This window comes from Sardina pilchardus, chromosome 24 (genome assembly GCF_963854185.1).
Source record: "Sardina pilchardus chromosome 24, fSarPil1.1, whole genome shotgun sequence".
NCBI classification, from domain to species: Eukaryota; Metazoa; Chordata; class Actinopteri; order Clupeiformes; family Clupeidae; genus Sardina; species Sardina pilchardus.
Window position 1 is genome coordinate 19,133,054 of NC_085017.1, and position 16,792 is coordinate 19,149,845.

General features: G+C 42.5%; 2 protein-coding genes across 3 annotated transcripts; one reads left to right on the forward strand and one right to left on the reverse strand.

Annotated features, from left to right (window-relative positions):
* Positions 1–2,076: 2,076 nt before the first annotated feature.
* rnmt (RNA (guanine-7-) methyltransferase) lies at positions 2,077–11,150 on the reverse strand. Its single transcript, XM_062528723.1, has 11 exons — positions 10,870–11,150; positions 9,995–10,281; positions 9,711–9,849; positions 9,318–9,440; positions 7,986–8,101; positions 7,448–7,629; positions 6,346–6,510; positions 5,987–6,104; positions 4,103–4,204; positions 3,585–3,618; positions 2,077–3,036 (listed from the first exon to the last, which is right to left on the reverse strand). The coding sequence occupies exons 2-11, from the start codon at positions 10,190–10,192 to the stop codon at positions 2,996–2,998; spliced, it is 1,218 nt and encodes a 405-aa protein (XP_062384707.1). The 5' UTR covers positions 10,193–10,281; positions 10,870–11,150; the 3' UTR covers positions 2,077–2,995.
* Positions 11,151–11,296: 146 nt separating this feature from the next.
* fam210aa (family with sequence similarity 210 member Aa) lies at positions 11,297–16,439 on the forward strand. Of its 2 annotated transcripts, none has more exons than XM_062528731.1 (5): positions 11,297–11,437; positions 11,858–11,922; positions 12,231–12,662; positions 14,411–14,522; positions 14,790–16,439. In XM_062528731.1, the coding sequence occupies exons 3-5, from the start codon at positions 12,268–12,270 to the stop codon at positions 15,087–15,089; spliced, it is 807 nt and encodes a 268-aa protein (XP_062384715.1). In that variant the 5' UTR covers positions 11,297–11,437; positions 11,858–11,922; positions 12,231–12,267; the 3' UTR covers positions 15,090–16,439. The 2 variants fall into 2 exon arrangements, with proteins under 2 accessions (XP_062384715.1, XP_062384716.1); XM_062528732.1 differs by lacking the exon at positions 11,297–11,437 and adding an exon at positions 11,642–11,702.
* The last annotated feature ends 353 nt before the right edge of the window (positions 16,440–16,792 follow it).

The following is a 16,792-nucleotide window of genomic DNA, read 5'->3' on the forward strand; positions in this document are numbered from 1 at the left end:
TCGCTCCGACGTAATTAGGGACATTATTACTTGTTTCATGTTTATCTTTTCATTAGGGCACACAATTATTGTTGAAAATAATATTTTACAAAGAAAATAATGAGACTTGAAAGATTCAAACGACAAAAAAACACTCACAATGGCTGGACAGCTTCTGTTAATTATAAGCAGCATGTGGTCTTTACAATAGTGTATTGCTCTTAATGGTGCACAATGAGAATAAATTAAAATATTCAACACTGTTGTAAGGCACATTCAGGTTAAAACAATTTAAATGCCTCTTGAAAGAATAACTTGTATCTGAATATCATCTGACAATATCACCCCCCGTGATACATTGTGCTGAAGAAAATTCAGAGGGAATCTGAGGCAAGCAAACAGACACATAAAAGAGGCTGTCTACAACAGAAACGAAAAACAGCCACAAAATGTACAGCGATATTGACCAACGCTTTGCTATAGTATTTATCATCATTGTTGAATGGAAGTGTTTTCTGTTTTGACACCATAAATCTCTCACTGCACCTTTAAGGCCTAAAGGCGAATATCTGGCATCTGGATTTAATCGGATCATTCTATGCACAAAGTTACAAACAAAGCTCATGTTATTTAATTATCAAGACCTTTTTTCCAAAATAATTTTAGATAAGGGAACACGAATCTCTGACGGACCACCTTTAGTTATAGCCTTCAAAATACCCCTTTGACAAAACGTTCACCTGCTTTTCATCCCAATTGAAAGGAAAAGACCACCAGATACCATCCCTCAGACACAAAGGATGCATCTCAAGTCTTCAGAGGTGCATCCCATCCCTCTTTTTGCATGCAGCCTCTCTCCTCGTCCCTCCAGCTTGTGCTCCGTAAATCATTCAAAGCTCTATGTCATCGAGGATGTCTCTTTTATGCAACCAGAAGAGGAGAGGAGGAGGAGAAAGGGCCGATTATGTGAGGAAATATACGCATCCACTGCGGAAGTGTTTTCAGTGGGAATTGTGTAATCATTGGTCCAAGCTGTCAAGGCCAAGGGGCTCATCTCAAAGCGCCATTTGCATACGGCCTCTCTCCTTGGTCCTCAGTCCTCCAGCTCGTGCCCCCAGGAATCGTTCAAAGTTCAACGTCATCGAGGATGTCTCATTTATTTAACTGCAACCAGAGGAGGCAAGACCGAGGAGAGAGCCCCAATCCCAATCCTACTCCCCCACCACCACCACACCACAACACACACACACTATGTCCCTTGAGTCTGTCACTTAACATACTTGTTTTTCACACTTCAATAATCTGTAGAAACCAGACACATCGAATGAGTTTCAGAATCTCACATTGCATCATCAACAGCAACATTGGATTAGTCTAAAACTGTAAATCTGTATTCAGACTGCCAGGGCTAACTCTCCTGTGATCTAGGAAAAGCCTTTAGTAGCTCTCAGTTAGTGGCTGGCCTGAGGAAATCATGCTCTTTAAAAAACGTGTCCCTTAGAAAAGCCTTGTGTTTAGACGTGTCTCCACATTTGAGTCATTTTCGTAGGTAGGTATAGCTCCCTACATCTCTACGGTTTGTTTATGTACTGCCTGCTAATCACAGCCTACAAAGTTGTGGAGCACTCTTTATCGACCGCACATACAAATTAGCTTGTCCAAACTAATGTCAGAATTGTTATTCAGCAAGGGGAACGGAGGGGAGGGGCGGAATATACAGACCTATCTATAAACACTTTTGTGCTTTTGTCGGTCTATCATCACCATTATCAATAATGTTCCCTCGCCGATTCCTTGAGAGCAAATTCATTGGGCACCATAGATTGACAAGTATTGATTTTGTGCTGAGGGAACTGAAGGTAAAACATCGATGCTTGCACCGAAGCCCCAAGGCACCTATTTCAAGCCTAACTGACGAGCAGAGACTTAAGCTTGGGTGGATATATTAGCCTTAATACCAGGCAAGGACCTCGTCTCCTGAAGTCTATTTGAACAGGCCCGTGCAGAAGAAGAAAATCACTATGTTGAACAAGTAACTACCTGGTGAAGCACACGAGACTTCTGAAATGAGAAACTGCCCAGAGAACACACACATGGTTGGAGTATTAAATGGCATTTGTCATTTAATTGGATCTTGACAGTCTAATGACATACATCTACAAAATACTGTTTTTGAATTTAGCTATTAACAAAGTCATCCCACATACATAGTCCATAAACCCCTTGAAAACAACTAACAGATTTGAGGCATCAAAACAGTTCCCTTGAAATGGAGCCCAGACATGTTTCTTCTTCACAATCTCATTTATGTGCTGACATAGAAAACAATTATGCGATTCTGACAAAGCCAATGGCCAGTTCAGGGTATCCGGACTGAAGACTATGGATAACGCGCTCGGTCATGAGATACCATGAGGTAAATGGCCGAGGGCAGCTCACGCTCCACCGTGTCGTGTGCTTGCCATTTGCTGACGGGCAACAAAGCATAGGTTTGCTTTGATTTTAACGTGGCGTGCCCAGAGCGCAACTGTACCGGGCAATCAGTAACGATTTCAAACGATTTTTTGCTACATCTTTGAGCAGCAGCTGAACATGACTCACAGCATCGATGTTGGTGACAGAGGTGCTCAAAGGAGTTACTGTTACACTCTCTCTCTCTCTCTCTCTCTCTCTCTCTCTCTGTCTGTGTGTGTGTGTGTGTGTGTGGGCGTGGGCCATATGCCATACACAGGTTACATATACAGTATATTTGTTATCTGTCATCATTTGAGGTATGTCTTGATTTTAACCATAATCCCGACCACAAAAAAACAATGGCTTTTGTACAAAAATGTTTTTGACCCTATCTCTTTGAGGCAGACACTGTGCAGACAATCTTTGTACATGCCAAATACATCAACTAAAGAAGAAAAGAAAAAAAGTTGCCGATTTGATCTTTTTTTTTTTTTTTTTTAAAGAAAGAAAAATGAATCAGTACAGTCCTCTTGCATCATCCACACGTCAGGCTCTTCCATGTTCAGGACTCCATCTTCTCAAACACAAACACCAGGTATATGCCTGAAAACAACACAGTGAGAAAGAACGCACATGTGAGCTTTGAAGGACAAAGGGAAAAAAAAGATAGTTGCAACAAAGCAAGGGCTGAGAACCATTTTGGTTAAAATCGATTTATATATATATATAACCTGAAAGCTCTTGATGAGCTCTCTTAGCTGACAAAATTATAGAAGTAAAATATTTATAAATATATAGTTATTGAACAAAAATCAAAGGGTCTTTAACTGTGAACATATAGAAGCAGTTCGATTTGTTTTGGCTCTCCTGTAAAGTTGGTGAAATGTCACTTACGCCACTTTGGATCTCAGCCCTCGAAAGATAGCAATAAAGCCAATCGAGGGTTACATAACAGCACATCTCCAATCATTAAGGTGCAGTTACAACAATTGGATTTAGCGCCCTTATGTCTGAACTCTTCGCTAATGGAGAGGAAAACGTCTATTCAGATGACCTTTTTCTTTTGGACTAAGACATGCAAAGAGGGGGTTTGAGCACTTAAAGAACTACATGACTCTGAATGTGAATATGTACAGTGATTTGTGTCTTACTTGTGGCTTCCCATTCAGACTTGCTTAGAGTTCCCTGGGAAGAAAAGGAGAAATTGGCATCACATGTAAATGGATTATTGTGAGGCCATCACAGTGAAAGTTCTCATTTTCATCCATTGCCTAAACCCTCCAGGAAGCCGCACACAAATAGTGCATTATTTAAATAAATGTCATTATCCATCTAGAAAAGGTTCTCAGTCATTTAAAAAAAAAAAAAAAAAGTTCCAAATCATCCAACAGCTTTTCTGCGTCCTTTTATGTCCTTCAGCTTCACAAGGACCCACATTAGCCAGCGATACCTACTGTGCTTACACTGTTAATGCTATGCCTTTTCTCCATTAGAACTGAGGCAGACAAAGTAATGAATAATGGAAAAAAATCAGCATGCCGTTTGAATAATGTCTAGGAGCGAACTTCCATTACTTTTATTCTCAAGGCCAAATAATGAACAATGATTACATTCAAAGCGATGGGGGCATAGCTAGGTATACTGTTGCTACAGCACATCATCAACCTACCAGTGGCATTCTGGTGTTCTCTTGCTCAGAGCGCATCTTGGCATGCTCATACTCCTCTGGCCTATCAGAAGCCAGCTTATCCGCATCACCGCCTGGGTATTGCTATATAACAAAAGTAAAGAAAGAGAGAAGGAGGGGGGGGGGGGTGTAGTTGTTAGTCACACTGAGACCTTGAGTTCCTACAAACATGCACACACAACTTAAAACATGAATGATCTTTTATTTACATTTTTTCCTTTATATTTTACATGTAATGGAGTAGTTAGGTGATACTGCCTTGGGTGGTGCTTTTCTTTTGCATCGTTTACAGTCTGCTAACTCCGGTTAACGTAGGCTGTCAGTGTCAGCCTATTGAGAACATTCAAGGTAACATAGTGTCCATCGTACATACTGATGTTAACACACCTGGCAATCTACTACTGGCAGTTAAGATACTTTGCAGGAGATTTCCACAGAGGAGGCAGCCTACAGTCAAGCTACTAACAGTGGAGCTACACCAGATGTGTAACTGAAGCGTTCCGTTCGCGACGCGCATGTTGCAGCAGTTAATAATCACTATGATCAATGGAAGTAGCTACACCAGAGGCGACAGTGGCGCGTACATTCGAAAAAAATAGACCCATCTTCTCAAATGTATTTTACGCGTCGCAAACGGAACACTTCAGTTAGGCGTCTGGTGTAGCTCCCCTGTGAGGCTGCATGAACAGCAACCCTCTCCCCTAGCTACTGATGGTGTTAAAAGCATCACTTTTTACAGACCTGCACCATATCTCCAGAATCTGATGCTATCAGAGGTCCACACTGAGCTGCTAACCTGCAACTTGCCCTTCCAGCATCTGATTAAAGAGATCCCAAGGCTGCATGACTGGTGCTGAAACTCTGAGGGGGATCCTGTAGCTAGCAGAACTCCACAAAGCGACGGATTTGCACAATGTCCTTCCAATCTCTGGTCAGAGAAATCGCAGGGCTCCACCGGCACAACTGGACTCTGAGAGATCCGCTGTTGCCAAAGGTCCAATCGATGGTCTGCTGATTGCCTCAAGCATCAGATATTGCTTAAGACTGATCTGTGCTTCCAGAGCTCTACTGGAAGCCTATGGGGCTCTTTCAATAACACCAACCAGTCAACGATCCGCATTGAGAGTTAGTCTGCCCAAGGACATGCTGACTCATCACTTCCTTTTCCTTTCCTTTATCGCCTCATGGACATGTTGGGCATAGTCACTTCCATCCGCCGGGTTCCATACCATCCGGAGGTGGGTGTTGTTGAGGATGCCTTAATCTACCTGCTTTCATAGAACACACTCTCACTTGGACAGGGCTGGCAGCACTGTGAGGATCATGTTCTTTGATTTCTCAAGTGTTTTTCAACACAATACAGCTGCTATGTGAGAGAAGCTGCAAAGGATACAGGTCGAAACCTCCACAACGTCATGGCTGATTTATTACCCGGCTGACAGACCCTCTGTTGAGACTGAAAGGGTGCGAGTCTGAGCAAGTCATTAAGTAACATAGGAGCATCACAAGGGACTGTGGTGCCATCATTTCTTTTCACACTATTTCCAGCGCAGACTTGTCTTGAATGCGGATTTACAGAGCCAACATCAGTGGCCGGTGGTGACACTCTCCCTGAGGCAAATCGACCATAGAGATAACACCGCCGAAAAGGAGGGCTTTCAAAGGGATAACAGGGTTGAAGCTGTTTACAGAAGTCTGTGTCCCAGTAAGCACATCTTATCAGGTGTAGAGGATGAGGAATGGTCAGACTTCCAAGTGCAGATAACACACAGCAGCGTTTGATGGAGTGAGAGAGTGAGTGTGTGACACTGTGCCACTGTGTAAGTAAAGAACCTGTGTGTGTGTGTGTGTGTGTGTAGAACTAACCTCCAGTGCCCCCATCCTCTGCATCAGAGTTTTATTCTGCTCATTCTGAATTTTCTCTTGGAAAAACTCATGGAAGGTCTTCTTATACACTAGCCGCATGTTGTACTTCTTTGCCATCCTGAAACAGGCATAGTGAATTAACAAGGTAATCAGTCAGCGCATACATAAACAGTTACATCTGCTCTGAGGCTAGACTGCCTGGGGATATTTTGGCAGGTGTTCTAAGTTCACAGTTATTTCCTTGCTTGGGGCTGAGAAGTGACTTTTTAGATGATTGCGCCCTCTGCTGGTTAATATATGCAATGTTTTTCTCAGAGATATATTATATGTGTAGATATGTACAAATAAATAACACTCACTCTTCAAACATTGGGAAATAGACAAGGAACTCTGGGACATCAACCACACCCTCCAAGTTGAAGTCATACTTGCAGCCAAAAAGAGGAAAGTCTCCTTTCTTCTGGAAAGTTACTTTGTACACCTCGTTCCCAAACGAGTTGGTGTCGGAGGTTTCTAAACGCTTTCTAAATCGAACAACACAAGTAAGAAAAACAGCATTACATCATTTAATACATAATTTATGGACATGTTTACGGCGTTATCCTCTGAACAAGTTATTGACCATGCCAAGCCCTTGAACCAAATGAGAACAAATGGGCATCTAGAGCTACAACTAGCACTTATTTTAGAATTGTTGTTGTTTGGTCCATAAAATGATGACGGAATATCAATGTTCAGTGTTTCACGCCTAAGATAGTCAGTTTACCGTCATAGAGCAGTCAGTACTGAGTGAGTGAGTGAGTCCTTGCAAAATCCCCTATATAATGGCAGTTTTTTGGGATTGTATTTTATTTCTTCTTTTTTTTTTTAATTGATTTATTCTTGAAGTTGAATGGACACTTGAGCACAAGGATAAACGCTTATTTCGAGAGCTGAGAACCAAAGGGGCGTAAGTGACATTTTGGTCAAAATTGAGTTATATATATCACCTGAAAGCTCTCGATAAGCTCTTTCTAGCTGACAAAATTATAGAAGTAAAATATTTATAAATATAAAGTTATTGAACAAAAACCAAAGGTCTTTAACTGTGAACACATAGAAGCAGTTAGATTTGTTTTGGCTCTCCTGTAGCCTGGTTGTACCATATCCTCGTACTAATATCGTACAGAGGTAATGGTGAAGGGAAATGAAAATTGAGCGGAAGCTTACGTATGGCTATGCCAGGCTAGCTCTCCTGTAAAGTTGGTGAAATGTCACTTTGGTTCTCAGCCGTCGATTTTAAAATCATTTGGAGTGCCTTGGTTGTGGAGAAATTCTCCTTTTCTACACAAACTATTCACCTTGGACCAAAGAGCACCCACCAACAAGCAGCATCAAAAGAACAAAGAGGACTGAGCACGCCACTAACTCTGAACATTTACATGATAATAAACTTGAACTTGAGTGAAGAAGTGTCCTTACACCAGCTCATAGGCGTCAGGCGTGGTGCCGATGAAGAAGCCCCCAGGGCGGAGCCTCTCACAGGCATTGCGCATCATGGTGTCAGCCTGCTCCTGGGTCTCAAACGAGTAGTGGTACACAAACTGGCAGCTACACACGTCAAACTGAAGACTCTCATCTGACAGCTTCTCTGACAGCAGCTCCTGCACAAAAGACGTCGTTATTAGCGGAAACGTTGCCCCGTACAAGTCAATGTGTGTGTGAGTATGGGTGTGTGTGCTCCACCTCAGTAGTTATATTTATTGATGATGATGAGCCTTAGTGGCTCGTGAAGTGAGTGGAGACATATAATCATCAAATGGAAAAAAAAAAGAAAGTCCCCACGCATACACACTTGACACTCAGTGGGTGGATTAAAGTGATTTCAACCCACATGTGTTAATCAGACAGGCACTGTGCTTCTCACCGCGTAGGTGTATGTACATGTGAACAAGACAGTTATATGCTGCTACGTTATATATATATATGTCTGTGTGTGTGCGTGTGTGTCTGTGCTCACCTTGGTGCAGTCAGCTGTGATGAACTCGGCAGAGAATATTCGCTCGTTGGGGTGACACTTTCTCCTCATGTCATTGTAGCGCTGTTGACACTGTTCCACCGACACAGCTGCTATGTCTGTCGAACACACACATACACACACACACACACGTGTCACACATCCAGCTCAACAGCACTTGCAGCATCCCCTGAACAAACCAAGCTGTGAAACAAGACAGACAGACTGAATTACCTGAATTATGAAGGACACGACAGCGACAAAAGAAGACTACGAAAAATCTCTCCAAAATGCAGAATGACCTTAGCACTACTCAATCCATTCATTTCTCAGTTAAAAACTCTATACCGCTGTCTAGACTCAGCTATTGTATGCCTTTTTGTACTGGTCAATACCCCTTCCCACTAGTATTACTCAACCCTTTCCTAGAAAGCACCTATTCGTGAGGTACTGAAACTTCACATTATGTTTAAAAAACTTGGGCCTTGACAAGTGTCAGTGACTACTTTTAAAACTCATCAACTGCATGTTGATATTGTGATGGGTCACAGACATCGTTGGAGACAAGCAGACAAAGGAGTACTACATTAAGAAGTATTCAAACATTGCAAAATCTGAAACTGTCCATTGCCACTTGTGATATTGTATTGAAATTAATTTGTATTTAGAAGACAACTGTGGATGCCTTCGTGACATTTCTGTGTAGTGTAGAGAAAGAGCAGCTGTTATAGTTAAGTAAGTTCGCCTACAAAAAAGATCCAAAGCTGCCATCTTTGCCCATATAAGGAGATCCGGGAGTTAATTGAAGCTAACTGCCTATGGCAAGTTGCATGGTAGTTAGCTCTGGGGTAGCTAAGATCAAAGTGTGCCGCCTTCACCTACCGAAGATCACAGTATCCACTAGACGGCAGTGGACAAAACTGTGTAGTGAAAAACGTCTGCATTTCCAATGTCATCATCCCCGCGAGAGTTTAACAGGTGCGATAATTGAAAATCCCCATATTATTTTCCCATAGAAAAAATCTCAAGATACCGGATCTCCTTATTTGGGCAAAGATGGTGGCTTTTTTGTAGGCGAACTTCAGAGGTCTATTGTTTGGCACTCCCTATGAATCACATCAGCCTGATCACTAGTCAGTAGAGGACCAGCAAAGCACATGCTTGCATGAGTATTAATGCTCATTTCAAATTACCCCACAACAGCACCTCTCTTAAGAGTCACTGGCAGACGTCAGACTAACAGACCAAATTCAAAACTCCGCCACGACGAGAGAAAACAGAGGCAGCAGTAGAGAGACAGAGAAAGGTCAGCTCAACGTTCTGCTGTAACATTACCTGCACAAACTAGTCGGTTGATGTGGCCTTTCCTCCACTTGAGAAGGTCTCCTCCTTTCCCACAGCCCAGGTCCAGCACAGACACCTCTCTCTGGCGCTGACGCACCTTATCCAGGATCTCACCTGATGGAAGAAAAGTACACACACACAAATGACATTTAGCTGACAGGGTCAGCCAGTGGGCATTGACCAAAGCAGTTTAGGCTACACTCATACACATATAGATCGCCCCATGAAAGCTTACATTTGAAATTGTACTGGCCACCATTAATAGCACAACTGATATAACAAAATACACTGTTTGTGAGGGTAGATATAGAACAGGGGCTGGCCATATAATAATAAGCGTACACTGGCACAAGTGTTTTGGACTTCACAAACTGTTCATCTCACCTATGAGGACACTCTTCAGCCAGTTGTTGAAGTTTCGCATGTGAACAATTCTGCTCCTACTGCGCTCGGCCAAACCACACTCCTGCAGCGAGTTATAGTGCGACGCCACTTTCTTGCTGTGATGCCCCTCCTCTGTGACCTTCAGAATGGAGGAAAAAAAAAAGAGGACAGGAATTAAAGATAGGGGTAATGACTAAATAAAAATTGACCATGTATGTCAGTGTCGCCTCAATATTGAGGACTACCTTGGCTTTTGCTTACAAGGAGAGAAATCCATTTCCTACCAGTTTCTTGGAAGGGGATTCCTCATCACCCTCTTCCTCCTGAGGTCGCTTTCTTTTGCCCAAAGGTGACTCTTTGATGCTGGCGTCACCTGCGGTGCCCTCCGTGGGTATGCATGATCCATTGCCACTGCCTTCTGCTTCTGATGGCTTGGAAAGTTCCTCAACTGCAATCTGACCAGCGTCTGTGAACTGTTCCATTTCTGCTTTCTTGAAAACCAATATGTATCAGCCTTAGGTATAATGGTTGGTGTTGAGAGAAGTCTTTTGAGACTTTAGTTGAGAGTTTCCTGAAAGGGGAATGAGAAAATCAAAATGAAATGCGTCATACATCTTGTCAGGTTTCTTAATGGTAGTCTATTTCACGTGTTTACATATCCGGGCTCTAAGGACAAATGCATGGAAACCCTTGCAATCCAAAACAACGTTAACTACACAGGGTTTATCAGGAAACATTTGGACAGTACAGGTTCATGTAATTAACATCACTGTGCTTTTAAAATATTGCATTTCTTTTGTTGGACACCGTATCCTTGGCACAACACTACGCGCACTAATCCCTACTCAAGCTAATACGATTTAAACCGTGCAAACTAATACATCGGGTTGAGAAATGCTTAATAGATTCACGGCTGGAGTGACAGACCATCAACAAAGAGGTACGTTTGCCGTCTATTGACCAAACAGAGAGCAACCTGTCACGTTATGCAGCAGACCTTTGATTACATTTGTTACAACATCCGTAGCAAGCACAATGTTATCGCCATATACACAATAGCACAGAATGTACACAAAGCTGCTTATGGGAAAACAGTACACACAATCAGTGTTCGCACTGCACGGTGTATTGTATCTATAAAAGCATTAATCTCACATACTGGGTTCGTAGCTAACAACTTGAGTTTTCCGCCATTACGCATCCCACGTTAGATCGGAGAGTTCTTGTTGCGTATTTGTTGGCGTACTCCAAGACACTGGATGTGAAGCTTGCTCCCTCTGTTGGCTTGGATGTTCGCGCAGGACAATATGTAAGACGTGCGTTGTGGTGTAACGCATATGGATACCAACCAGGACATACCAAGGTCAAATAATTCAAATATATCCCATTTATAAACCAGTTACGCTGTTCTTGTAGTGACAGATTTGTCTGAGATGTTTTACACACCACAGTGGGTGACCATGCGTAGATCATGCCGTAGACGCTAGCGTCTCCATTTTGAGAAGCCAGCAGGGAGATGTAGTTCCACAACATGGCACAATAAGGCGAACAGTCCAACACCAGATGAAAATACACTACATCTCCATATCTGCACTGGGTGTCCTAGGTCCATGTGTAATAAGTTCGCGTCCTGTGTGGAATTCTCGAATGACAGAAGGACATGGCCTGCTAGTTATTTTGAGTTTGCCGCAATGGAATGACCACCCCAGCATGTTAATTTCATCCACGTATGTCTTGTAAATATATTATCTTTTTTATTCTTCGTAGTCAGTTGATAGTCAAAGTATTGGTGGTCGTTTCATCGCCCAGCTATTGCTAATATCGGTAGCGTTAGTCAGCTAAATGACAGATCCAGGTTTCAGCCAGCGTTTGACGTTTGTCGCTTGTCTGTCGTCAGTATTTTGGCAAGGGTCAGACTACCTTGGTTTGTTTAGCTAAGTGTTGTTTTTCTGACCAGCCAGGCACAGTCGGCCTTGACAGACCTATTTAGTGGTTGGTTTATTTGCTGGAAGTTACAGTTATGCTTTGGATGTTTTGTTAGGCTATTTTAGCTAAGGATAGGAAAGTAACTACAGCTCAGTTGTCTTTCCTCGAAAGTCAGAATGCTTACATTTACTGCAGTTGTCCTGTTTGCTTGTGTCCTGCAGGATAAAACCCTCGCATAGGATGACGAATTTCCAGCTTCTGAAACATTGAGTCATACGTTCATAAGGTATGGATACTGGAATGTGTTGACTCTGATGATGTTTTTGCATTGTTTATATAATCCATTGTTTGAAGAGTACGTTTAAGAGATAGGCCGAGTTTCTTTTGTCCTTTTGATTTTGACAAGAAAAAGCAAAAGGAGTCTGCAGAATAACCATACCATTGGCTGTTGACAGTTGTGGCCTTATTTAACAACTCTATGATGACCTAGTTTCCTTGCCAAGAGTCTTCCTTCAGTTACTTTGAATGAAACATATCTGCATCCATGATACATGTGGGCTGTAACTGGCCATGCTCGGTTTTTGATTTGGCCAGGGCCGAGATCGGACGAGGCAATAACAGGTGGAAGAGAATGCAGAGGTTCTTGTGCACCAGAGCTATGACGCGGGCTGCTGCCCTGCACCGCCTGCTCCTGGGGACTCCATCCTGGGCCAGCAGATCCCTGACCGGACCCCTGACCAGACCCCGGGCCCCCCCCAGGCTGATCTCCAGCCCACGCTATGTAAACACCACGGCGGCAGCCTGGACTTCAGCCCCGCAGAAACCCAGCTCGAGCGGGGCCGTGCAGCCAGAGAAACCCCCCGAACAGCAGGAGCCTGAACAAGAACTAGACCCTCTGCTTGACAAGTCCGTGGGCTTGGTGCAGAGGTTCAAGAGAACCTTCAAGCAGTACGGCAAGGTGATGATACCTGTGCATCTTCTGACGTCCTCTGTGTGGTTCGGGACATTCTACTATGCAGCCATGAAGTAAGTAGGAGCCGGTGTACCATCAGAAAAGGGGGTCAAGCAGTCTAGGCGGTTTATTGCTAATCTCAAGAGTTGACACACAAGCCTGTTTGGGAGAAAGCTTGCTTTGTTTTTCACTTTGACTATTGTGACGCCCGCCCTACCAGCTTTGCCATGACTGTGAATAGGCAACGTTCACCTGTCTCTTGATACCTACAGCCTTGATACCTAAGGCCTTAAGTAGCTAATTGGCTTTTTCATCTGTTCATGTCTTTCTTGAGTGCCTGGTGACATGCAGTAACTGGCACAGTGTGGAAAGTTGACTCCTTAATCGTGTCAGGGCTTATCTGGGGCAGACAGGCTTGAAAAACACAACTGTCTGGGAAGATGCGACAGGAACTTATTGCTGTGAGTGTGACACCAGAATTAGAATGAAGCTCAGGAAGTAACGGAAGACAGGAGGAGCTAATTATTTCCTGAGAATGCACACTTTCGTCAAAGCAGATCCTCTAGACAGCTCAAGTTTATTATTATGGAGTCTAACTTCCTATGCTGTGATAAATGGTGCCATTCTGGGGTTGTTATGTAAGAGAGCGTAGACGTCAACCTAACAGTAAAACCTATGATATTATAAAGAGGAGGGATTGATATCACTTGGAAAAGAGGAAAACTTCACCACAACACATTATTGTGGTAGCCATTTACATTTATTAATTTAGCGACTTACATATGTCAGTCAAACCGTACATGTTGGAATAAAGTCCAAAATTGCTAAACAAGAGTGATCTTGGGTTATAAAGTTATTATGATTCACTCATATGGTCATTGTGTCAGTCGTTATGTCAGTTAATATTTTACATATCTACCACAAGTGGTTATGAAAATGTAAGACTAAAACTAGGCGTGTTAGCATTTTTAATAAGACCAGAATTCTATGTTTGGATAGCCAGTAGGAACATGAAAATGTATGTGTGAATAGGAAGAGTTTGGTTCCAAAATACTCGGTCCTCCATTTTAATGTATTTTCATATATTATTATTATTATTATTTTTTTAAAACAATACTTGTCAATATTAATGCCCAACACGGCTTCCAGATATAGTTTTAATTGAGACTGTAAATACATCACAAGGGTCTGAAAATATGAAAACACAGGGATTGAGCAAAAATGTTTTATAGGCCTTGGTTTTGGACCCATTCATGATGTAGACTAGTCAGACTCTGCCTGTCCACGCACTTCCGCTCAATTTCATTTCCCTTCAGTATTCCGTGTGGGATACCTTGATCCACTTTCATTTACTCCGGCAAGTGCACCTCCGCCCAGTCAGCGAACAGAGGGCGTTCCCGAGAGCAATTACATTTAAGTTTCAATCGTCATCGTTGTGTCCCCCGTGGTTAATATACGTCATTACCAAACGTTAGTGATTGAACTCCGATGATTTCAAACTTCAGACAAGCGTCCACCAACCAGGAGATAAACATTTGCGAATGGATCTAGGCCAGACTCTCTGCGAAGAGAGTTTGGTCTCCAGGCTAGAGGTAGACAAGGTTTGAACAAAATCTGAGATGGTGCTTCAACAACCTATGGTGATTTTACATCGAAGGACCCTGATGAGAAAAAAAGTTTCCATCATATAAGTAATATGTATTTGGGAAGTGGTTATGCAATCCTAAAACATCTATGAACAAGTGTCACACAAACAAGTAGGAATAAAGAAATGCTAAATGTCTATTTACCTCTTATCTTTGTCTTTGTTGTGTACCCACAGGGGAGTGAATGTAGTGCCATTTCTGGAGTATATCGGATTTCCTGAAAGGCTTGTTAGACTTCTAGAAAATTCTCAAAGTGGCTACGCTCTCACTGCATACGCAATGTACAAGGTAAGGCATTCCTGGACGTCTAGTCTGAGGTTAACAGACCATAATAGGTCTGGCTCAGATGTCTTTAGCAATGTAAACACAAATCAAACCAAATGCTCAAGAGTTTATCCAACACAATTGTGACCTTGGCTCAAAATTATTTTTAGCATCGGAGTCAGAGAGAAATGTGTTGGGGTTTTTTTGTTGGTTTTTTTTGGATGTGGCAGGGGGGGGAAAGGCTTACAGTCTGTGTGTTGATGTTTTCAATGATTGCTATGTCTGGTGCAGATTGCCACTCCAGCGAGATACACAGTGACTTTGGGTGGAACATCAATCTCGGTGAAGTATCTGCGGATGCACGGCTACTTGTCCACCCCTCCGCCTGTCAAGGAGTACCTTCAGGAGAAGATGGAGGAAACGAAAGAGCGGCTCTCTGAGAAAATGGAGGAGACCAAGGATCGCTTTTCCGAGAAAATGGAGGAGACCAAGGATCGCTTTTCCGAACGGATGGAAGAAACCAAGGAGAAGTTCTCTGAGAGACTGCAAGAGACCAAAGACAAAGTGGCTTTTCGTAAGAAAGCCGAGTAGGTCTCCGTCTTTTATCGTGTGCAGGTCTGTGGAAGGCCATGCTAAAGAGAAAAAATGACTGAAGGCTATAGAACCTTGCACTATAAAGACTGAATCAGATGCCTCAGTGTAATCAATAGTCAAATCACACAAACACACACACACACACACACACACATTACTGCAAAACTGCTGCTCACTTGGCACATTTGGTAAAGAATTTTGAAGTTCGTGATGAGGAATTGCTACATGTGCTTCTAAGAAGTCATGTTGGTAATATTGTCTCTCTCTCTCCCCCTCCAATCCTGCACCCTCATTCATAGGAATTGTTTTCATGGTCACTATTCACTTCAGCTGTAGTGTTTAAACAGGTTGAGTCAAGTTACGATCCTCACACAACATTTTCAGACATCTCCTGTTCTTGAGCAGACAACAAGTGCGATTGTCCTCAGATATTTTTGAAATGCAGAGAATTATTTTTGTTTGTTAACAAGCTAAGAGAGTTACTTAATGTCTGGAACCAGATGATTAAAATAGCTTGTGTGTTTATGTGTGTGTGTGTGAGTGAGAGAGATGTTCCTCTGTTTTGACGGTACATATTGCACACTTTAAGCGATGACTGCAGAGTCGATTTTCTTGTGTGCGGTGACGGTCCGGTGTTGAGGAGCACATTGAGTCCATTTCCATTTGTGTCCTGTTCTTCAAGAATTCTCACTCATAAAATCATATAAAGCAGAATTAAACTTCAAATGTTCTGAATTAGTGTAAGTAAACAGTGTACCGTAGCCACATGATTGTGTATCTCTTAAATATGAAAGAGGAGCGGTAACTTTCCATTTAACACATAATTACTATCAAATGAGTTAATTTACCAATTATATGTAATATTTAATGACATGATTTTTTTGTTTTCTTTACTGTAACCGTTATTCTCGGCTAACAGGCTTTAAACTATGGACAGCCCAAATGTTGACTTTAGCCGAGTTTGTACTCTGTTTGTCCGTGATGCCATTTGAAGGCTTGTGAGTGCAAATGTTAATTTAGTTGCGGCAAAACTGAGGTCGTCAGGGCAACCCAGCCTTCAATTTCTTACCTAGCCTTTCATTTCTAAGCCTTCTATATCTGTGTTTATGATTTTTGTCTCCACCTCCTTAAAAAGAAATCAGTTATTTATTTTAGTCAGTTTTACCATTTTTATGACAACTCTCCCAGCTGGTTTGCCTATGAGAGAATGAGTCATGGCTTAAATCTATCGGCTGATTTAGCCTTTAGGCTCAAAGGTGTTTCATACAGCCGACACGTTGCCATGCAGGGATCTGTTCAGGTGAATGTGGTCTGTCCTGACTAAATAAAGATCAACGATGCACAAGAGCTTCCACTGTTTTCTTTCTTCATGCACGACAGCTGACACACAGGGCCAGACAAAGATTGTGAAAAGAGAAGCCTCTTTAGGACACAGGTTTCACAGGTTTCACTAGGGAACTCGGACAAACACACTTAACGGCCACAGAAAACGGTCCCGGGCGACAATTCAATCGATAGTAAGACTTTATCACTGCCTGACAGTCCTTTTCTAAAGCCCTTATTCATTTGAGTCCAAGGAGCAATGACTGGCACAGCAAATGGCTGAGAGGAGACACAAATGAACACCTGTTGTGGGCCATGAGAGAGTTTTGTGAAAGCTCTCTTGGGCCGGAGGAAAACCAGACCTATAACCTTTAGGA